This window comes from Canis lupus, chromosome 7 (assembly GCF_003254725.2).
Source record: "Canis lupus dingo isolate Sandy chromosome 7, ASM325472v2, whole genome shotgun sequence".
NCBI lineage: Eukaryota > Metazoa > Chordata > Mammalia > Carnivora > Canidae > Canis > Canis lupus.
In genome coordinates, this window is record NC_064249.1 from 33230900 (window position 1) to 33253737 (window position 22838).

General features: G+C 37.8%; 1 protein-coding gene and 1 long non-coding RNA gene across 12 annotated transcripts in view; one reads left to right on the forward strand and one right to left on the reverse strand.

Moving 5' to 3' along the window:
- The window catches only part of PLD5 (phospholipase D family member 5), a 408683-nt gene that overhangs the window by 132072 nt on the left and 253773 nt on the right, over window positions 1-22838 (reverse strand). For all 4 annotated transcript variants that reach the window (XM_035719400.2, XM_035719401.2, XM_035719403.2 and 1 more), the window contains one exon: window positions 1801-1928. In XM_035719400.2, coding sequence (XP_035575293.1) covers window positions 1801-1928 — 128 coding nt within the window. The remainder of the gene's footprint in view (window positions 1-1800; window positions 1929-22838) is intronic.
- LOC118355339 (uncharacterized) overlaps window positions 1-22838 on the forward strand; it is a 50926-nt gene that overhangs the window by 4574 nt on the left and 23514 nt on the right. For 3 of the 8 annotated variants that reach the window (XR_004817659.2, XR_004817660.2, XR_004817658.2), the window contains 3 exons: window positions 3122-3655; window positions 6393-6530; window positions 7337-7752. This is a non-coding gene — a long non-coding RNA (uncharacterized LOC118355339). Of the gene's footprint in view, window positions 1-3121; window positions 3656-6392; window positions 6531-7336; window positions 7753-22838 lie in introns of those variants that run through there. The other 5 variants (XR_007411955.1, XR_007411954.1, XR_007411956.1 and 2 more) reach the window with 4 other exon arrangements.

The window sequence follows — 22838 nt, forward strand, 5'->3', positions numbered from 1 at the left end:
CTATCTATCTATCTATCATTTATTTTAGAGACAGTATGTGCTTGCAAAACATGGTGGCAGAAGGGAGGTGCAGAGGGAGAGAGAGAATCTCAGGCGGTCTGTGGAGACTGAACGAGCTCAGTGAGGCGAGCCTGACATCATGATCCTGAGATCATGACTTAAACCGATATCAAGAGTCAGACGCTTAATTGACTGAGCCACCCAGGTGCCTCTAATCCATATTTTTTTATATCTATGTTTGAAGGGCCACCAGAAATGAGATGTACTAAATCAAAATATATATTTTTTATATCAGAATTAATACTGAAAAAAATTGTCTTAAAAATTTAATACTGAAATCTAATTCTGGATGCAGGTCTACTATATCTTTTAAGATATCTACTTATCTTGTCCCATAACAGAGACAAGAATAGTTTTTTCCATCACAGGATCACTGTGAGGCTTAAATTACGTAATCCACTTAAATGGCTTATAGCAGCACCTGGCATACAATATACAGTAGTTATTATTGTTGCAATTATTAAATGATACTATTATTTTGCTAAGAATTGTTTTTATATCAGTAGATAGCACCTTCAAATTCCTGAGAAAATATAAAATAAGCAATTGGATGGTGCCTTCATCCCAAAACTGATCGGGAAATGTTTTTCCATGGTCCCTTCTTGCTGGAGTGAGACTGTCTCCTTAAAAACAATAGTTGTTTGACCTTCGGGACTAGATGACTCTGACTAGCCTTTAAATACAAAACTAGGAAAAACCACCTTAGATTAGTGGTACTTTGACTCCACTCTATCTATTCCCTTGAAAGGGAAGTACTAGTATTTAATTTTAGTACTCAGTTTACCCATTGTATATTTATTTTACGCTTGACACTCTTACTTGCCTCAACCATAAAAGAGAAAGAATACAGTTTGCATGCATGGAAGGTGGCATGTTAAGAAGAAAAATAGGACAACAGTGGAAATTGGAAGGCAAATGGTGAATTAGCTTGAAACCAACAGTACAAATATGTTACCCTCCATCAGAGTTATCCTATGGGATGGTGTCTTTCTTTACAAGTTATGGCCCTTGTGTCTGTCTGCACATCCATGCTTTCTTTCCCATAAGAAATGCAGTATAATTCACTTGGTAATTTCAGTCATTTGAATATTTAAAGAGTGCAGAATGTGTGGTTAACTCTTCAGTCTTCCTACCATGCACCCAAGGATCAAGAACTTCCTGCCATCAGTTGACTAGTGGGAAGAAACTGATTTGTAATGCTCTATGGATCACCTTGACACAAATAAATACCTGAAAATTAAAGATTGCTCGAGTGTATCTTAAGACACTTGAAATGAATTATTTGCAAAGAGGAGGTAACACTTTCATGTGAAGATTTATTCAAGGAATAACCCCAATAATTACTGTTAGCAGAAGTTACATTTACATGTAACTTCCTAATACTACCTACGGTGAATTTATGTTTTCATAGATTCATAGATTTCATAGATTATGTGATCTCATGCTGAACATTTAGGCTTGGATAATATAAACTACACACCAACCTGCTCTACAGAATCTGGAGTAGCATCTGAATTACAAGAGCACCGAAACAATGGCAGCATTTGGGGAACATGATTCTGTCAAAGAAAGGGTTCTCATTTTATATTAAATGGAAGTGAACCTATCAAAACCACACAGTTAAAAAAAAAATCAATGCTGTAGGTTTCATGTACCACAGACACAGTAGAGGGGTGCTTTATGGAGCTGGGAGCTTTGATGCTGATGGAACTCTGAGTTTATGTAATATGGAAAGATTACCTGTCCCAGTGATTGCCAGTCCAAGCCAGCACTGCCGATGTAAACATGCTGTTTGTCCACGATCCAGAAGGAGGACTGCAGCCGGCCCTTGTTGTATGCGGTCATGTTCATGTATGTCACCTCTGCTCCTGGGGGTTCAAGGACATCCTGGTCAGCCTGAGCATCAAGGCCTTGTACTTGCAACTAGACATCTACCACAACAATACTCATGGCTTGCAATGATGACAAGTGGCATTCAGGGCAGCCAGATATTTAAATTAGTTTGGTGCACAGAAGGCCCTTGAGGGGTGACTTTGTTCTCAAAGGAATACAGATGGAAAATAAGAACAAGAATTACATGGACACCTGTGCAGAGGAGGCTCTAGTAGTGACAAGAGCCAAGTCAGATGTGATCCAATCCCAACTCTGTCATTTACCATCCAGATGGTGAGATTCGTGTACCAAGCTCTTTTAGTTTTGGAGTAATTTTCATACAAATTTGCAATCAAAGGATTGTCCTGTTTCATATTACAGCTCTCCTTAGCAAGAAATTGGCTTTCTTATACTTTCTATATGATATTTTTAGCCTTGACCCTACAGTTACTTTTACTTCTTCATTTTCCCTCTTCATAACTTAATTTGGACTTGGCCTCTTCCTGGCCTGTCTTTATCTAATGGTTCTTAATTTAAGAAATGATTACTCAAGCCTTACAAAAATCAATTGTCATGCTATCACCTATTGCTACTTCAGGACTATGCATTTACAACTTCTCAAAGAGAGCATATAGTTCATTGAATGCAATTAAATCTATGTATTTGTTGTTTTTCTGAGTAGAGTTGACAAAATGTTAGTTTCAGGTGTACAACTTAGTGATTCAACAAGTCTACACATTATGCTCTGCTCCCCACAAGTGCACCTACCAGCTGTCACTGTGTGACGCTATGACAACACCACTGACAGTTGTTCCCTAGGCTGTGCCTTTTATTCCCATGACTTATTTATTTCAGAACTGGAAGCCTGAATGCAATTAAACTTTAAATGCAATCAAATTTAAATAAAATCACTTTTTTTTTTTTTTTTTTTTTTTAGAGAGGGAGAGAAGGGGGAAAGGGGCAGAAGGAGAGGGAAAGAGAGAATCTTAAGCAAGCTCCATGCCCACCGTGAAGCCTGACACAGGACTCAATCTTACCAAAATCAAGACCTGAGCCAAAATCAAGAGTCAGACACTTAACTGAATGAGCCACGCAGGTGTCCCTTAAGTAAATTCTTCTAAATTTCTACTTCTTTAAAAAAACAGTCCTATATGCATATTTTTAATGAAGTACTCTATTTTGTTTTCAGATATTCAATATTAATGAAGAGGATGTATTCTGGTGGCCTACTTCATTGTCAGAATCTTCATTAGCAGAGGGAGATGTAACATCCCATGCATAAAGATATATTCCAGATTACTAGAAAGGAAGAGTGGTGTATGCTATAAGCTTAACCTGTTACTCTTGGGAAAAGAAAGATAAAGCATATACTTGGCCCTGCAGCAGGAGGATGGCAAGAGAGGCCATGGGGCTAGAATAGGACTGAGGGGAAGCAAGTCTACAGGCATAGTCTCATCCAAGGAATGGTTATAGGCCCCAGAGGAGGAGCAGTTGGGTAGAGCAGGGTCTGAATGTCCAAAGTGGGTAGTTGCCACAGCAATTATGAAGAGACCCACATGTGCATCGATGCTGTGGCATCCCCCGTATCCCCCAAAGACACAGCTGCCAGCACTTCTAAGTAGATGAAGAGCAGCATGTTTCTTCAGGGACGTAGGAGTATCCCATGGCTTCAGTCACAAACTGGTTTAAAACAGTAGAAACCGACTGTCTCTCAATTCTGGAGGTAGGAAGTACACCTGCAGGGGAGAACCTCTCCTTATCTCTTTCCAGCTTCTGGCCAATCTCTGCTGTTCCCTGGCTGGCAGCTGCTTTGCTGCCACTTCCACCCTTGTTGTCACATTGAGTCTTCCCCTGTGTATTTCTGTTTTTTCCTATACTTATAAGGACACTAGTCTTGTTGGATTAAGGGTCCTCTCCACTACCATGTGCCCTCATCTTAACCAATTATATCTCCCAAAACCCTGTTTCCAAATCAAGTCACATTCTGAGGTACTGGGGGTTAGGTCTTTAACATGTCTTTTTAGGGGGACACAGCTCAATCCAGTACAGAGATCAAGGCCACTTTGACTGGCCATGCCCTTCATGCCCACTAGGCTGAGCAGCACTGAAGGAAGCATCTTCTCATCTCTAGAAAAGAATGAAGGTGACCTTGGTGTGTGTCTCAGATTCTACCTTCAACAGGTACCTCCAGGCAAGCCTTCACCTGCCTTCACATTCTGACTAGAAACAACTTTAACCTCTGTGACATTGTCTGGCTCTTACCTCTTGGCCTGGGACACTGTGCCTGAAATTTGACCCACAATCAGTTGCTACCTGGCATTGGATTGTTTTTTAGTTCTTAGATCCTTATCTGTTCTCATTCAGGTCTGTTGTAGCCCCGACTGTCCACTCAAGGAAACACTGAGCCTATCTGAGGGGGGCCCACTGACCTCTTCATGCCACACTGCACAGCCACTGCCCTAAGAGCACTGCATTAATTTAACTTGGCAGGTTAGCCTATAGAGTGTGATTGTGTAATGCTCTAGCCAGAGCCTCTACAGTTGGAACAGAAGCTTTCCTTCAGCAAATGTTTACTGACTATTTAATATACACCAGCTACTGTATTATGTGAAATTAGGAACACAAGACCTAAAGTGGCTGAGTCAAGTTCAAGTATACAAAGTGTAATATTTAAAATGACTGGGATTGTTGTGGCACCTGAGTGGCTTGGTCATTTAAGTGTCTGACTCTTAGTTTTAGCTCAGGTCACGATCCCAGGGTTGTGAGATTGATCCCTGCTGCATCTGGCTCTGCACTGGGCATGGGTCCTGCTTAGGATTTTCTCTTTCTTTCTCCCACTGCCTCTGCCACAACTCTCCCTCTCAAAAAAAAAAAAAAAAAAAAAAAAAAAAAAAAAAAAGATTACTATTTAGGATTGTTTAGGCAGCAAGGGGGCATCGAGTACCTGAAAGGTCAGGAGAGAAGTCCCCATCTCAGGGAATTCCAAGTGAAGGCCGGCACAAAAGACATTAATGGCTTCACATTTCTGCCTGGGACCAGGGCCCCCTGTGCAAAGGCCTGGGGAACTGTGTGCAGAGATTAAGCAACATGTAGTAACAATCCTTACTGAACACCAAATGTGCCCAGCACTGACACAGTTGTGCTACAGCAATCCCACAGGGGATGTTGTATTTTCCCCATTTGAACATACAATAAGATACTGGATGAGGTATCATAAATAAACTAAAAATATTTGATTATGCAGCTGGAAAAATGTTTTTGCCTGCATATGGTTTGTGGAATACCACTTTCCCATTAAGATGATGATGATCTGTTTTTCTATCAATCTACCCTCCATCTATCTCTAAAAATATATGCTTCTATCTTAATTTTACCTAACAGATATATAGTCATACCCAACATGTTCCTGTTTATTACATGCATATTATCCAATGTTTAGCTTAAAATAATTTATTTTATGTGCATTTAAAATATCTTTGTTGATTGGTTACAAAGACTATCCTCATCCTACTATCTTTTTTATGTATTAAAATATGATTAAAATCTAATGTTCTCTGACTATAAAACATAATTAATCACTAACGTTTTTAATGCACAACTTAGTGCAGGAGTATTATGTGCACAAACTAGATTTGAGTTTATTTCCTAGTGTTATGCTAGAATTTTGAAGATTTATATATTTGAGAAAGAGAGAACACTCGCATGTAAATAGGGGGAGGGGCAGAGGAAGAGAATCTTCAAGCAGAGTCCCCTCTGATCACAGAGCCTGACATGGGGCTTGATTCCACAACCCATGAGATTATGACCTGACCCAAAGGTCTGACGCTCAACTGACTAAGCCACCTGGGTTCCCCGATGTTAGCAAAGATGGTTACATACATTTTTATGAAGCCGTCTTTTAAATATTACAGACTTATAAGATTATAAAATATCTTTAAAAGCTGGTTTGACTCAAATAAATACATCTTTTTAACAGCGTTGAAAATGTAATGACTTCAACGCCGGGACACGACAAATACCCACCATTTGCTTTGACGTGGATGGAACTGGAGGGTATTATGCTGAGTGAAATAAGTCAATCAGAGAAGGACAAACATTATATGGTCTCATTCATTTGGGGAATATAAAAAATAGTGAAAGGGAATAAAGGGGAAAGGAGAAAAAATAAGTGGGAAATATCAGAAAGGGATACAGAACATGAAAGACTCCTAACTCTGGGAAACGAACTAGGTGTGGTGGAAGGGGAGGTGGGTGGGGGGGTAGGGGTGGGGCTGACTGGGTGACGGGCACTTAGGTGGGCAGTTTACGGGATGAGCACTGGGTGTTATTCTATATGTTGGCAAATTGAACACCAATAAAAAATAAATTTATTAAAAAAAATAAAAGATTCTTAGGCTAAAAAAAAGAAGAAAAAGAAATGTAGTGACTTAAGTTTGATTAACCAATTTTTGTTTTCCTAGATTTGATTTTTAATAGGAAAAACTATTCCTTCAGCCTGTTCACAGCTCATGACCCACTGTGCAGAGGCCCCAGGATGCCAAAGAGATGCTCATCAAAGGAACCATGGCACACCAGGGCCACTGGCTAGCAGCTGCAAGGTGGGGAGGGGGGGCTTCTGAATCTCTGGAGACCCTTCCATTTCAGTCCAATCATCTATTTGTTTAACTGATGGTTGATAGGAGTTATTAGCAATCCCAAACAGTGTTTCTAGATGCCAAAAGTGATAAATCAAAAACATGTCCTTGTTTTTATAGTTGCTTATAAAATACTCTCATGATATGTAAAAGTTCCAATTAAGTCTTTAAGAAAGCTACAAGCATGCTACCATGGTGGTGGTGGTAGGTTGGGTCCAAACTGGTTGCACTGATCAAGCTGAAGTGATATAGCCAGTCCCCATATTTTATATCCTTCATGGAAAAGTAAGACATTAAAAAAAATCAAGAAATCCCAAACTGTGAATTACAACTGCTTTAACAGAGATGCTCTGCTGAAATTTAAGACAATACCCCTACTTTCAGGGTGTTTGCATCTTTACAATTTTACCAAAATTGTTATTCTTACCATATTAGCCAGAAAACATTGTTACTTTATTTTGTGCATAATTACAATGAACAAAATATGCCACTGAAATTTATTAACAGAGAAAATAAAAACAGTGGCTAAAATTTATTAATTAAAATTATTTAAAGTAAAAAATATAATATCACAATGAATTGGAAATTAATGTTATTACTTTGGAGAATCAAGTTGGCTACATAAGCATACATTTACAAAATGTGTGTATTCTCAAAAGCCTTCCTCTAAGAAGACTGGACAGCATTAAATTTGCTTATCATAGATGTGTCCCATATCCCATTTAGTGGAATGGATAACCATCTCACCTATAGCATTGCTTTTTTTCCAGAGACCTTAATCTGCTTTATTGTCAGAGTACCTTATTGTGTGATGCAGCTGTGGATGACAAAGCCATTTCTACCTTCCTACACTGCAGACCCGTGGGGACCATCCTTCCAACTTTCCCTATTACATGATTTTGAGGACATGACTATGTTTGTAATTCTCTTTCACTATCATCAACCTAAAAATCTGTATATTCAAATTTTGATCAGAAATAATTTCACAAAGGTTCCTGGGTGGCTCAGTAAGTTAAGTGACTGATTTGATTTTGGCTCAGGTCATGATCTCAGGGTCATGAGATTGAAATCAGGTCAGATTTAAGATTCTCTCTCTCCCTTTCCTCCTGCCAGCCCCCACTACTTGCATGTTCTTGCTCCCTCCCTCTCTAAAAAAAAAAAAAAAATTCACGAATAAAATTAGACATTTCTTGAACACTAGTTAATTCATCATCTCATTCCAATCTAAAATTGCTAAAGAATTATTTATCATTTCGATTTGGAAGCTCCAGGGATGTGTTCTCTCTAGATTAATATAAAACGAGTGTTCTCAAAATAGAATGTTAGGGCTTCTGGAGAGGTTTAGCCTTGGAATGTTCACATATGCTTACACATAAGGAAGATGACTCTAAGGGAAAATGAGCAACTTTAGAGGACATCTGGTTGATAAATTTAATTTTTAATTTTACTATGGATAAGAGTTAAATTCTACCTATGCTTAGATTTAGATAGCACAGATGTATTTCCCATATATCTAGCAGCTCTCTTTTGGTCTTTCTCATGGAAGGGAAACAGAATCTTCACAGGATATTTTTGTTAGTTAGTGTTAGATGTAGATGAGATGTGCATCATTTCTTTCCAGGCAATATCCTCTTCTTAGAGTGCCAGATGCACCCACATGATGCAGAATAAGATGGTCAAGGTACCATGTAAGACTATTTAGTCTCTATTTGACCACAGTTAATTAGACTAAGTGTAGACACCTGACCTATGCTGAGCCAATATGATATTCTCAATATATTTTTAAAGATTTATTTATTATATTTATTTATTTTTAAGATTTTATTTATTTATTCATGAGAGACACACAGAGAGAGAGGCACAGACACAGGCAGAGGGAGAAGCAGGTTCCCTGCAGGGAGCCCGATGTGGGACTTGATCCAGAGACTCTAGGATCACACCCTGGGCTGAAGGCGGCACTCACTCGCTAAGCCACCTGGGCTGTCTGATATTCTCAATATTGAGTCACAAAGTAAGTTAGTGTAAAGAAGCTGTGCTGGAGAGACACACAGATGGAGGCTGCCATGACTGTCCAAGTCCACATGAATGAAGAGAAGACAAGCTTTAAGGAAAGAGCAAGAGATACTGAAGGAGAGGATTGAAAAGACAACATCCCTCCAAGAAAGGAGAATGAAAATGAGCCAGTGAGGGAGGATAGTATGTGGTAGTCCCATCCCCCAACAAAGCATCACTTCTTACCCTGAGCTCCTCTCAATACTTAGAATAAATTCCTTCTTATTTAAGCTGGTTTTAGAAGGGTTCTGTTTTTCTATTAACTTATTCTTATGATATTAATCAGATGAGATTGTACTTTATTTTGTGCACACATAACTCTGGAAGTCTTGTGGGCTTTATATGTATATTTTTAATATTTGACTAAAATATTCCGCTCTGGCCTAAAAGCTATGTAATTTTTAGCAAGAGCCGGTTGCCCAAATTGCAAGATTAAATGTTTCAAATTTTGAAGATTTAAAATAAACATCCTGTCAAATACTCATCATAATGACACAATAGGAAGTATGCTAGTACAGCATGGTTATAAGTAAAAAATAAAGTTCCAAATTCTTTATGAATCATCACGATGAAGATCAAACAGAAACTCTATCTTCAGGTTTCTTTCCAGAAAGTCACCTGCTGCAAGATTATCCTCAGCTTTAGGACATTTTATGATATAACATTTAAATATTCAAGAGAATATATGGAACTTATAATAATGAAGTACCATATACAAATGGACACCTGTGAACCTTCCACCTTATATTACTAAAAATCAGAACATCACCACTCTGATTAAAGCAGTACTTCTCAATCAGTGGTGATTCTCTTTCCCTGCTCCCAAGAACATGCAGCAATATCTGGAGGTGTTTTTGGTTGTCACAATTAGCAAGTCAAGTGCTATTAGCATCTAAGTGGGTAGAGTTCAGGGATGCTGAACATACTGAAATACACAATCCCCCACAACAGAGACCTATCCTGCCCAAAACGTCAACAGCCGCAAGGGTGAGAAATCCTGCCTTAACATCTGTGTGTTTATGTTTGATCCCCCATCCCTGCCACTTTCCTCTGATGCAACAACTCTTCTGAAACTAGTGTTTACCACTGTCTTATTCTTAAATATTTTATCATATGTGTACCTATCCTTAATAGCATTATAAAAATGAGTCTATCACCAGCTTTTGAACAGATTATTAATGAACCCCAAGTGTATATCAAGAGGAAATGCATTAATATCAATAATTATAGATTTCTGGAAAGGTTTTCGGATGTATCCTGAAAGCAAAATTTGTAGCAGAAATTGTCTTATCGATCAAGCACTTCTTCTGAATATATTTCTTTGTGTGAGCAGTGAAAAAGGTCATAGCCCATTTTGGGGAGCTTTAATAAAGCCAGCACAGTTTTACCAGTTTAATGAGTAACATTTTGGAATCCATTGAGCTTCAAGGCTAAAGGGAACACCAAAGGGTAAAAGTCAGCTGTTATGACATATGTTCTGCTTTCAGATCATTCAGTGAGTTCAGTGAGTGATGTTCACAAAAACTGTAAGATAATCAGTTACATGTTCTGCTCATAAAAAAAGTGAATATTCAGGGCATGTTTCATTTTTATTTTTAACGTCTCTATTCAAATATTGTCAAGACCATGTTGTGGAATTTTTCATAGGTTGCCTTTGATACTTTGCTTTTAGTCCACAGGTTCAGACTCAACAGGGGAGCTCCTATGTGTTGTCTCTTCCCTCCCTATATTTTTTCTAAGGTTAGAATATTCTGCTTCTAAGGAAATTCTGTGCTTTGACTATTGCCTCATAGTTTAACAGGCAAGCTATCTATAGGAATGGCTGATTTAAGGAACCATCAAGCTTAAAATTAAAAATTATGCTTAAAAATAAAACTCACTTAAGTTATACTTCCTTGATTACCCATAATAAAGAAAAATCCCACACTCAAAACAGATAAGCAAAAACATGATCTACAATGGCTCATCACTTATCCTAAAACATGGTAAGTTCTGGAGGTTGATATCCAGAGCAAATGCTTTGGCTTCCTCTCTCTAATGCCTCTCTGCTGAGTTCAAATGACTATTTACATGGACACAACATGGAGAGCAGGGAATGAAGACTGCTTGTAAGGCTTCTGTTTTGGTGAGGGTGCTCATTGAAGGCCCGTCAGAGCCCAGTGTTGTTACAGTTCTGAGTGGATGGTGACCTGGTAGCTTTGGAGGAAGTTTGCTTTCTTGGCAAAGCCCGAATCACTCTATTTACCTTATCTTACTGCTCTAGTAGTGACAGAGGATCCAGAGCGTAATCTGTCAGGCTTTGGAGGTGACAGGCCTGCTTATGTTGAACACGGCATTTCATCTAGCACAAGTTGACAGCTAAGAGAAAGCATGTCAAGTATAAAAAGCATATGGCTATCGTTGAGGCCGATTAAAGGAAGAAATGGATTCTTAAGGACATTTGAGAGAGATTTCAAAAGAATAATTTAAGAACAAAGAAATGTTCTTAGAAATCAAAAAGATCCAAAATACTAATTTCATGAAGGCAATGTACTAAGGGACTGGCAAAGCTGAAAACTGAAACAGTGATCTACAAGTTCAAATGCAGTAGCTTACAACATAAAATGAACCTAAAGAAATGGAAGTAAAAATTGGAAGTACATTGACATAGCTCAGGAAACTCATTTCTATAATACAAACATTTTGATAATTTTTTATTTTGTATTTTTCTGTATTACTTTGATCAATATATAAATGAAACAATCATTGAAAATTTGATGCATGAAGGATCTATTGTGGGAGCTAATATCTTAGTCTCAAAGGGAGGAAAAAAGATGTCTCAAAGTAGAAAAAAAGTATGATAAATGTGAGCAGGAAAAAGTATGAAGTTAAAAGATTTTCCTAAGATACTCAAAATCCAATTATGAGAGTTCCAGAGAGAACCAAAATCAGACAGGAAGAAGTTATACATTAGATTATGAAGCAAAATTTCCAAGAACCTAAGAGCATACATTTTATTTTATTTATTTTCAAAGGGTATACATTTCTAAATGATGAAAGTCTATCAGTCCCTGGGCAAGAAATAAAAAAAGACCCAAACAAATATGAAAACTTTTCAGAACACTAGAAAACACAAGATCCTAAAAGCTTTCAGAGAAGGCAAACTTATAGAAATGATAATATACAGAAATTACTATGATTTATACCAGATATTTTAACAGTAATGACAAAGGCTAGGAAGTAGTCTCAGAGTAAATACATTTGTATATCTAACAAAGACCGGAGAATGGCCTCCACCATAATGAAGAAAGAAAAAAGAAAAATAAATGTAGAAGATCCTGCATAAGACAGAAGCAAACCAAATTCCCAACAGGATGGTGAGGACATGTCCCTGTGTAATAGGCCCAGAGTGCTTGGGGAACACTCCCCAGGATGGAGCTCAAGGGAGGGATCCACAAAGAGTATCTCCAGGAAACAGTAAATAGGATGTACAGTATACTTGATGTGTCAGATTGTGGTAAGGGTATGTGTTAGTGTTTTGAGATGATTTAATACAAGTTTGCATAGGATTATGAATGAAAACAAAAAAAAAAGGTTGCACAAGAGGAAATGTGATTGCTGTACATAGCCCAGTTGTTAATAAAATTCAGTGAAAAAAGTAAATACTGACTTAACAACAACAACAGCAACAACAAAAGATGATAGAATGATAAACTTCTACTGGGAGTCTCAGGAGAGAAGAAGTACATGCTTATTGTGGGAGGGGACAGCAGAGAGGAGAAGGAGTGACAGGAGACAGGTAATGACTCATATTCCACACAGTAATTAAGCAGGTAATATTTGAAATAAAAAATCAAGGGGCACCTGGATGGCAGTCAGTTAAATAACTCTTGGTTTTGGCTCAGGTGGTGGTCTCAGGGTTGTGAGTTTGAGCCCTGCATCATAGAGTTTGCTTGAGATTCTCCCTCCCTTTCCTTCTGCCCCTCCTGCTCATGCTCTCATGCTTTTTTTCTAAAATAAATAAATAAATAAATAAATAAATAAATAAATAAATAAATCTATTTCGAGAATCAAGAAATAGCACTACAAATAGGTTACATTTAAAATGAAAGTAATACTAGAAGATACATAAAAAAGTAAGAAAGACGGCTCCCTCCAGGAAGTAAAAATTGGAAGTACATTTACATATCTCAGGAGACTCATTTCTTTAATACAAACATTTTGATCATTTTTCATTTTGCATTTTTCTGTATTACTTTGATCAATATATAAATGAAAAGGATATCCAGATGAAAAAAAACCTACCCCAAAATAATATGAACTGTTTTCCAAAATGCCAAACAAATTCCATTTTACTGGTGAAATTATAAAGCTATTTTCACTATAATTAGAAGTCATAATTATGTAATGATTTGAAATATATTAAAAATTTTAAAAATTATAATGAAACAGAAGAGAGATAAAATTCTCTTTTTGTGCTGGCAGTTTGAATACTATGTCTGAAAAACCCAACAGAGTATAGGATAAAACTTCTTGAATTTAAAAAAGATAAGGTGTCTAGATAAAAGATAAATAAAAATAGTAACTTTTCTCTGCAATATCAATAATGTTAGAAATTGGATTTAAAAAAACATTTACATTATCAAAAAAGAATAAATATGTAAAAATATTATAAAATCTTACTGAAGAACTTACAAATCTACACAAATAGAAAAATATTCCAAGGTGTGTGTGTGTGTATGAAAATATTTAGAAGACTTTTCACCCTAATGTTAAAGGGATGTATTTCTTGAGTGGAAATTGGAAGGTATTATTTTTACATACTTCTTTGATTTTCCAGTTTTCAAAAATTAAACATGCCAGTTCTATATTCACAAAACTAAGAAAGCATATAAACACCTTTTTAAATTAAAAATATATATAGCATTCTCTCTATAGTCCCACATGAAATACTGTTGTGGAATATGCTTTAACTGCAATGTTCTCCCTCTGGGAAAGTGCCTTGCCTCCTCCTGCCCACTCTAGCCTAGACTGCTCCAGCCCCATGAAACTGGATTGAGATCTCTTTCCCTTCTAAAGCCCCCAATATGAACATTCAGGTTAATATAGATATTTTCTTATTATTGTCAATGTAACATCATGTTTTCCCAGCCAAAGTACAAATTCCCCCAGGATATGATCAATTTTTAAAACATTGTTTATAAATTGGAGGGATATATGTACATAATTTGGGAAAGTATGTATCTTGAAGGGAAAAATATGAATTAAGAACACAAAATATATATTGCCAAAAAAACCCTCAAGATCTTAATATTTTTTAAGGGCTTGTTCAAGCTAGTTCAAGAAAAGATAAGTCCTCAGCTAAGTCACTAAAGGAGTAAAAATTGGTAATACTAATCAACATGATTAACAACGATGCTTCCTTGTGTTTGTATAGTACTTTACACATTAGTACAAAGAATGACAGAGTTACAGAGAGCTAGGGCATTCTGTGGTATTATTCTGTGAGGATCTTGAGAGACAGGTAAAAGAGGCAAAAGGGATCGAGTCTCAGGAAAGTGAATGACTTGCCTGAATGCACACAGCTAGGAAGCAAGCAGAGATTCAAGGTTTTTACTTCAAATTCAGGGCTCTCCCTGTCCTGCTCAGAACTACACAACAGTCTGAATTATTCTGACACTCTGTATATACACCATCAGTCTTGCAAATGGTGATGCTTGATGTGAGTCTATCAGAAAGAAGTCTGACTTCTAATGAGGTCCCTACTCAATTTTCTTCCTTTGAAAACCAAGAGTTTCACACTTATTCTTCCTCTTACAGAAAGAAAAATTACAATGTTGTCTTCTATTCTCTTATCACACAGTAGTTCATATCTCAGTTTATCACAGAAGTCAGAAGGGGGAAAGAAGGCAGAGTTTCTTTTTTTAAAAATCAAGTTCTTATTTAAATTCTAGGTAGTTAACATACAGTGTAATATTGGTTTCAGGAGTAGAATTCAGTGGTTCATCATTTACATAAAACACCCAGTGCTCATTACAAGTGCCCTTCTCAATACCCATCATTCATTTAGCCTGTTCCCCACCTACCTCCTGTTCATCAAACCCGTTTGTTTTCTACAATTAATAGTCTATAAGAGCAGGTTTGTCTCCTACTTTTTTAAATCATATGGTATTTGTCTTTCTTTGATTGATTTATTTTGCTTAGCTCCATCCATGTCACTGCAAATGGCAAGATTTCCTCCTTCTTGATGGCTGAGTAATATTCCATTGGATATATATATACCACCTCTTCTTTATTCACCAGTTGATAGATATTTGGGCTCTTTCTATAATTTGGCTATTGTTTGATGCTGCTGGTATAAATATTAGGGTCTGTGTGCCCCTTTGAATCTGTATTTTCATATCTTTTGGGTAAATACCCAGTAGTGCAATTGCTGCGTCACAGGGTAGTTATATTTTTAACTTTTGTGGAAGCTACTATTATTTTCCAGAGTGGCTGTACCAGTTTGAATTCCTACCAACAGTGTAAAAGGGTTCCCTTTTCTTGCATCTTTGCTAACATTTGTTGTTTCCTGTGTTGTTAATTTTAGCCACTCTGACTGGTGTGTAGTGTTATCTCATCATGGTTTTGATTTGTATTTCCCTGATGATGAGTGATATTGAGCATTTTTTTCATGTTTCTGTTAGGCATCTAGAAGTCTTCTTTGGAAAAATGTCTACTCATGTCTTCTGCCCATTCCTTAACTGGATTATTTGTTTTTTGGTGCATTGAGTTCAAAAAATTCTTTATAGATTTTGGATACTAACTCTTTATCAGATACTACCTTTTTATTATATTATGTCATTTGCAATACCTTCTCCCATTCTGGTGGTTGTCCTTTGGTTTTGTCAACTGTTTCCTTTGCTGTGCATAGGCTTTTTATCTTGATAAAAGTCCTAATAGCTAAGTTTTGCCTTTGTTTCCCTTGCCTTTACAGATGTCTAGCAACAAGTTACTGTAGCCGAGGTCACAGAGGTTGCTGTCTGTGTTCTTCTTTAGGATTTTGATGGCTTCCTATCTCACATTTAGACCTATCATTCATTTTGAATTTATTTTTGTGTGTGCTGTAAGAAAGTTATACAGTTTCATTCTTCTGTATGTTGCTGTCCAGTTTTCCCAAAACCATTAGTTGAAGAGACCATCTCTTTTCTTTCCTGATATTCTTTCCTGCATTGTTGAGGATTAGTTGTGGGCCCATTTCTCAGTTTTCTGTTCTATTCCATTGATCTATGTATCTGATTTTGTGTTAGTACCATATTATCTTGATATAACAGCTTTGTAATATAGCTTGAAGTCCAGAATTGTGATGTCTCCAGCTTTGCTTTCCTTTTTCAACATTTCTGTGGCTATTGGGTGTCTTTATTGGTTCCATACAAATTTTGAGATTGTTTGTTCTAGCTCTGTAAAAACTGCTGGTGGTATTTTGATAGGAATGACATTAGATGTGTAAACTGCTTTGGGTAGTATAGACGTTTTAACAATGTTTGTTCTCTTAATCCATAAACATGGAATGTTTTTCAAATTCTTTACGTCATCTTCAACTTCTTTCATCAGTGTTCCATAGTTTTCAGAGTACAGACCTTTAACGCTTTGGCTAAGTTTATTCCTAGGTACCTTATGGTTTTTGGTGCAATTGTAAATGGGATCAATTCCTTGATTTCTCTTTCTGCTGCTTCCTTTCTGGTGATAGAAATGCAATAGATTTCTTTATGCTGATTTTGTATACTGCAACTTTGTTGAATTTGTGTATCACGTCTAGCAATTTTTTAGCTTTCAGGTTTTCTACATAGAGTATTGTATCATCCACAAATAGTGAAAGTTTTATTTCCTCCTTGCTAATTTGGATGTCTTTTATTTCTTTTTGTTGCCATATTGCTGAGGCTAGGACTTCCAGTACTATGTTAAGTAACAGTGGTGAGAGTTGACATCCTTGTCTTGTTTCTGACTATAGAGGAAAAGTTCTCAGTTTTTCCCTATTGAGGATACCATTAGCTGTGGGGCTTTCATATATGGTCGTTATGATCTTGTGGTATGTTCCCTCTATCCCTACTTTGTTGAGGGTTTTATCAAGAGCAGATGCTGTACTTTGTCAAATGCTGTTTCTGCATCTACTGAGAGGATCATATGGTGGTTATCCTTTCTTTTATTAATGGGGCATTTCACATTGATTTGCAAATATTGAACCATCCTTGTAGCTCAGGAATAAATCCCACTTAATCATGATGAATAATTCTTTTAGTGTACTTTTGGATTTGATTTGCTAGCACCTTGTTGAAAATTTTTGCATCCATGTTCATCAGGAATATTGGCCTGTAATACTCTTTTTTATTGGAGTCTTTGCCTGGTCTTGGAATCAAGCTAATGCTGGCCTCATAGAATGGATTTCGAAGTTTTCCTTCCATTTCTATATTTTTGGGAACAGTTTGAGAAGAATAGGTATTAATTATTCTTTAAATGCTTGGTAGAATTCCCTTGGGAAACCATCTGGTCCTGGACTTTTGTTTGTTGGGAGATACTTGATTAAGGGTTCAATTTCTTCTTTTTTTTTAGGATTTTATTTATTTATTCGTGAGAGACCCTGAGAGAGAGGCAGAGACACAGGCAGAGGGAGAAGCAGGCTCCCCGCGGAGAGCCTGATGTGGGACTCAATCCCGGGACTCCAGGATCACGCCTTGGGCTGAAGGCAGATGCTTAACCACTGTGCCACTCAGGTGTCCCAATGGTTCACTTTCTTTGCAGGTTATTGGTCTATTCAAAATTTGTATTTATTCCTGTTTTAGTTTTGGTAGTTTATATTTTTCTAGGAATTTATCCATTTCTATCAGATTGCCCAATTTGTTGGCCTTTAATTTTTCATAATATTCTCTTATGATTGTTTGTATTTCTGTGGTGTTGATTGTGCTCCCTCCTCTCTTATTCATGATTTTACTTATTTGGGACGTTTCTCTTTTCTTTTTGGTAAATCTGGCTAGGAGTTTATCGATTTCATTAAATATTTCAAAGAACTATCTCCTAGTTTCATTTAACTGTGCTACTGTTTTTGTGTGTTTGTTTCATTTATTTCTAATATTTATTATTTCCCTTCTGTTGGCTTTAGGCTTTATTTACTGCTCATTTTCTACCTCTTTTTGTTATAAGCTTACGTTGCGTTTTTTGAGATTTTTCTTGCTTTTTGAGGTAGGTCTGAATTGCTATATTCTTTCCTTTTATGACCACTTTTGTGGAATACCAAAGGTTTTGGACTGTCAAGTTTTCACTTTCGTTTACTTCTTTAATTTCCTGGTTAACTCACTCCTTTGTTAGTAGGATGGATGTTCTTTAACTTCCACATATTTGAGGTCTTCCCAAATGTTTTATGGTAGCTGACTTCAAGTTTCATAGTGTTGTGGTCAGAAAATATGCATAGTATGATCTCAACCTTTTATATTTGGTGAAGTCTAATTTGTGACCCATCCTAACATGGAAAATGCTAAAGAATGTTCCATGTGCACTCTAAAACAATGCGTACTCTGATGCTAGGATGAAATGATCTGAATATATCTGTAAAGTCCATCTGGTCCAGTGTGTCACTCAAAGCCATTGTTTCCTTGTTGATTTCTGCTTTGATGATCTGTCCATAGGTGTAAGTGGGGTGTTGAAGTCCCCTACTATTATTGTATTATTATCAATGAATTTCTTTACGTTTGTTATTAATTGGTTTATATATTTGGCTGTTCCCAAGTTAGGAGCATAAATATTTATAATTGTGATATTTTCTTGTTGTATGATAGACCTTTTAATTATGATATCATGTCCTTCATCTCTTATTACAATCTTTGGTATAAAATCTAGTTTGTCTAAGTATGGCTACTCCAGCTTTCTTTTGATATCTAACAGTATGATAAATGTTTCTCCATCCTCTTACTTTCCGTCTGTAGGTGTCTTTAGGTCTAAAGTGAGTCTCTTGTAGGCAGCATATAGATGGGTCTTGTTTATTTATCCATTCTGCTACTCTGTGTCTTTTTCTTTAAGTAGGCTCCATGCGCAACATGGAGCCCAACATGGGGCTTAAATTCATGACTCTCAGATCACGACCTGAGCTGAGATCAAGAATTGTACACTTAACCAACTGAGTCTCCCATGCACTCCTGATACTGTCTTTTGATTGGAGCATTTTGTTAATTTGTTAATTCAGAGTGATTATTTATATATATGAATTTAATGCCATTGTATTACCTGTAAAGTCATTGTTTCTGGAAATTTTCTTGGTTTCTTTCTTTTCTTTGATGCTTTTGGTCTCACTTTCCCACTCATAGAGTCTCCTTTAATATTTCTTGCAGCACTGATTTAGTGGTCACAAACTGCTTTAGTTTTTGTTTTTCTGGGAAACTATCTCTCCTATTCTGAATGACAGCCTTGCTGGATAAAGTATTCTTGTCTGCATATGTTTTTCCATTCAGCACGTTGAATATCCTGGCCTGCCAAGTTTCTGTGGACAGATTGGCTGTAAACCTGATTTGTCTTCCCTTGTAGGTTGGGGATTTCTTTTCCTTTGCTGCTTTCAAGATTTTTTATTTATTTCTGTATTTTGCAAATTTTACTACAATATGTTTTGGTGTTGGACTGTTTTTTTTTTTTTTTTTATTCTGATAGGAGTTATCTGTGCCTCTTGGATTTGGATATCTGTTTCCTTCCCCAGATTAGGGATGTTTTCAGCTATAATTTTCTCAAATAAGCCTTCTGTCCCCTTTCTCCTTCTTTTCTTCTTTCGAGACTCCTATGATCTGAATGTTATTATGCTTTACATAGTTGCTGAGTTCCCTAAGTCTACAATCTTGATCCAATGTTTTTCTTTCCCTCTTCTTTTGAGCTTTATTATTTTCCATAATTTTATTTTCTATATCACTTATTCATTCCTTTGCTTCTTCCATCCTTGTGGTCATTACATCCAATCAGTTTTGCATCTCAGTTATAGTATTTTTATTTAGGCCTAATTTTTAGGTCTTTTATCTTTGCAGGAAGAGATGCCCTGATGTCTTTTATGCTTTTCTCAAGCCCAGCTAAGTATCCTTGTAATTGTCTCTTTAAATTCTGGCTCAGGCATATTGCTTATAGCTCTTTCGATTAGATCCCTGGCTGTGACCTTTTCTTGTTCTTTTTTTGGGATGAACTCCTCCATCTTGGCATTTTTGTCTAAATCTCTGTCTTCTGTATATAATCCTGGTTCCTGAGAGTAATGGCTATGTTAAGAAGAGGTCATATACTAACCAGGACCCAGCAGTTCAGGAAGCATTTCTGGCATATGCTGTGTACACTCTGCTATTGTGTTTTGGTTGCTCTTTCCCTCAGGTCACTCCTCTGCAGAGTTTCTCCTTGCTTGCAGTGGGGAGTGTTTGGACTTTGTCCACCATATGGCAAGTTTTAACTAGGTGTGTTTTGATGTGCTTGTGAAAAGAGGCTAGATCTTGTTTTTATTAGAGTTGAAGCTTTGCGGCACTCTATGGCCGGTAGACTTGGTGTGTGTGCTCAGTTTGTGCTGGTCTTCTGTGGGGTTGGGGGCTGGGGGCTGCTGTGCTGCTCTGGATCTCAGACACACTTGCCCTAGCCATAAAAGCATCTGCAGAGCACAGGGGAGCTGGCCTTGTTGTAAGTGGCTCAAGTTTCCATTGTGGGAACAGTGCTGCTCACTGAAGTCCATCTGTGCTGATGCACAGGGGTAAAAGTTATGTCAGCCGGCTCTCTCGTCCCCAGAGAGGGGAGTTCATGCCTGCCACTGTCCAGGAAGCCGTCACAAAGGAGCAAACAATCTCCCCTTGTGTGTCCCAGGCATCTCTCAGATCCCTGCCTTCATCCTGTGTCCAAGATGTTTGCCAAGCTGGTGGTGAAGTGCTCCTCTTTTATTTCAAGCCCATGAACTGGTTTTCAAAACTCCAAATTTTAGGGATTCAGTGTAGCCTGGACTTTGCTGATCTTCTGGAGGATGGTCTTGCCACCCTATGGCTGGTGCTGGTTTGTCTCAGGAGGGCAGTCATATGAATGTGCTGGGGCTTAAAGTTTACAGTAAAGTGCAGCAAAAAGCCAACATCTAGGTTAGCTGCCCTCATCAGGTGTCTCTGCTCCTATGCTAATGAACAGAGCAGCACAATGGTGCCTGTCTGCTCTTTTTTTCCCCGGAGAGGCAGTGCCATCTCTCCCAAGTACACTCCCAAGAAGGGTACTTGTTTCTCCCATTGGGACCCAGGGGATCCACACTGTCTACTTTGGGCATCTGCCCTCCTTTTCCAGAAGAGTACTGCTAAATGGGCAGGCTCCACCCTGGCGATGGTGTGGAATTCCAAAACTTCAGACTTTGAGCTCTGTTGTTTATCAAAATTTGTGATAACCAGTCCTTCTCATTTTCCCTGTCAATGGTTTTGGGGAAGCGCTTTTCTTGCGCAGTCCCCTGCATGTTGCACACCCTCTCTCTTTTCTCCTCTCTCTCCCCCTCTCCTCTCTCTCTTATCAGGGCTCTCTCACCTCTCCACCACTCATGGTTCTTTTCTCCCCTAAATCATGTCTCCACACACCCTACCTTCCAGGATATGATTACCTTTCTCTCTCTAATTGTGCAGTTTGTTCTTTCAGTACTCAGATGAAATAAACACTAAACAATCCAATTAAAAATATGGGTAGAGGATCTGAATAGACATTTTTCCAAAGACATACAAATAGCCAACATGTACATGAAAATATGTTCAAGATCAGTAATCATTAAGGAGATGTAAATGAAAACCCCAATGAGCTATCACTTCATACCTGTTAAAGTGACTATCATCCAAAGGACAAGAGATAAGTGCTAGTACATGAAGAAAAGGCAACCTTGAGAGAATAACTGGGACAAACAGGGCTAAACTGAAACCAGTAAAATTGGGGCGACAGACCAGATGGGAAGGGATCAGTGTGGCCCTATGGTGAAATCTATAAGAATCAAACACTTTATTAGACTGGGGTGGTTTTAAGCAGTGGTACTCAATCCGGGCTACCAAGTCATCTTTTTTTTTTTTTTTTTTAAAGATTTTTATTTATTTATACATGAGAGAGAGAGAGAGAGAGAGAGGCAGAGACACAGGCAGAGGGAGAAGCAGGCTCCATGCAGGAAGCCCAATGTGGGATTTGATCCCTGGACTCCAGGATCACACCCTGAGCAGAAGGCAGATGCTCAACCACTGAGCCACCCAGCCGTCCCATGCCACTACTCTTTTCACACAGATAAGCAAGGGGTAAATGACTTTTCCCACCAATAACCATGGAATAGGGTGCAGCTCAGTGGGATTCTCTTAAACTTATTTCTCCAATTTTTTGTGTTTGTTTAAAATGACTGAAAGAAAATTAACAAGGGAGCTGAGTGGATAAGCTACCAAATTCCACGATCCTGTAAAATTACCTAAGCTAGTATCATGTCATTTACTCTGGAAATTGTGCATGATTAACCTGACTTGATTCATATTTAACATCAAAGGAAGGGGACCTTATATAGTGGGTAAAGAAAAACATTTTTTTTTTTTGCAGTTGATAGGGGGAAATAATAAGGTTTCATGCATGGTTATCAATTTATTGGCTCTTAGCTCCAAATTCATCTTTCAAAACCTGCTCAATGATAATGGAGGGAGTTCCTTTAAGAATTTCTCCTACACAGTGGGGAGGAGGGTAAGCTTTCATAGTAGTGGTGCTGGAGGGACCATGCAAGAGGGAAAGGCTCTTGTGCTGTTTCTAACTGCTACAAGGTGCCACAGTGGTGTGGATGTGAGGACACTGGTGGTGTTCCGCCCCAGCCATATACATAGAACATATACATACATAGGTCCCTCAGTGATCTTCCAGCCACATGAACATAATGCCCGAGTTCCCACCTGCCTCAAAGCCCCCAGTTCCTCTGCTTACTTGTGTGCCTGGTGATCTGCTGTGGTTCACCTGTATAGCCGGCTGCCTACATCCTACAATCCTACCTGAAAGATTTAGAAGAGCAAAGCAAAACAAGACTCCCAGTTAAATTTGAATTTCTAATAAACAACAAATAATTTTTTTTAGTATAAGTATATCCTACACAATAGTTGGGATACACACTATACTGTACACTATGGGTGTCTTGTATTTTTCCCGGCAACCCTCCACAAAGGAGAGTCATCATCAGCCCCCATTCCCTCTGCAGGCCAACACACCTAGGCACCAATTGCAGACTGCCTG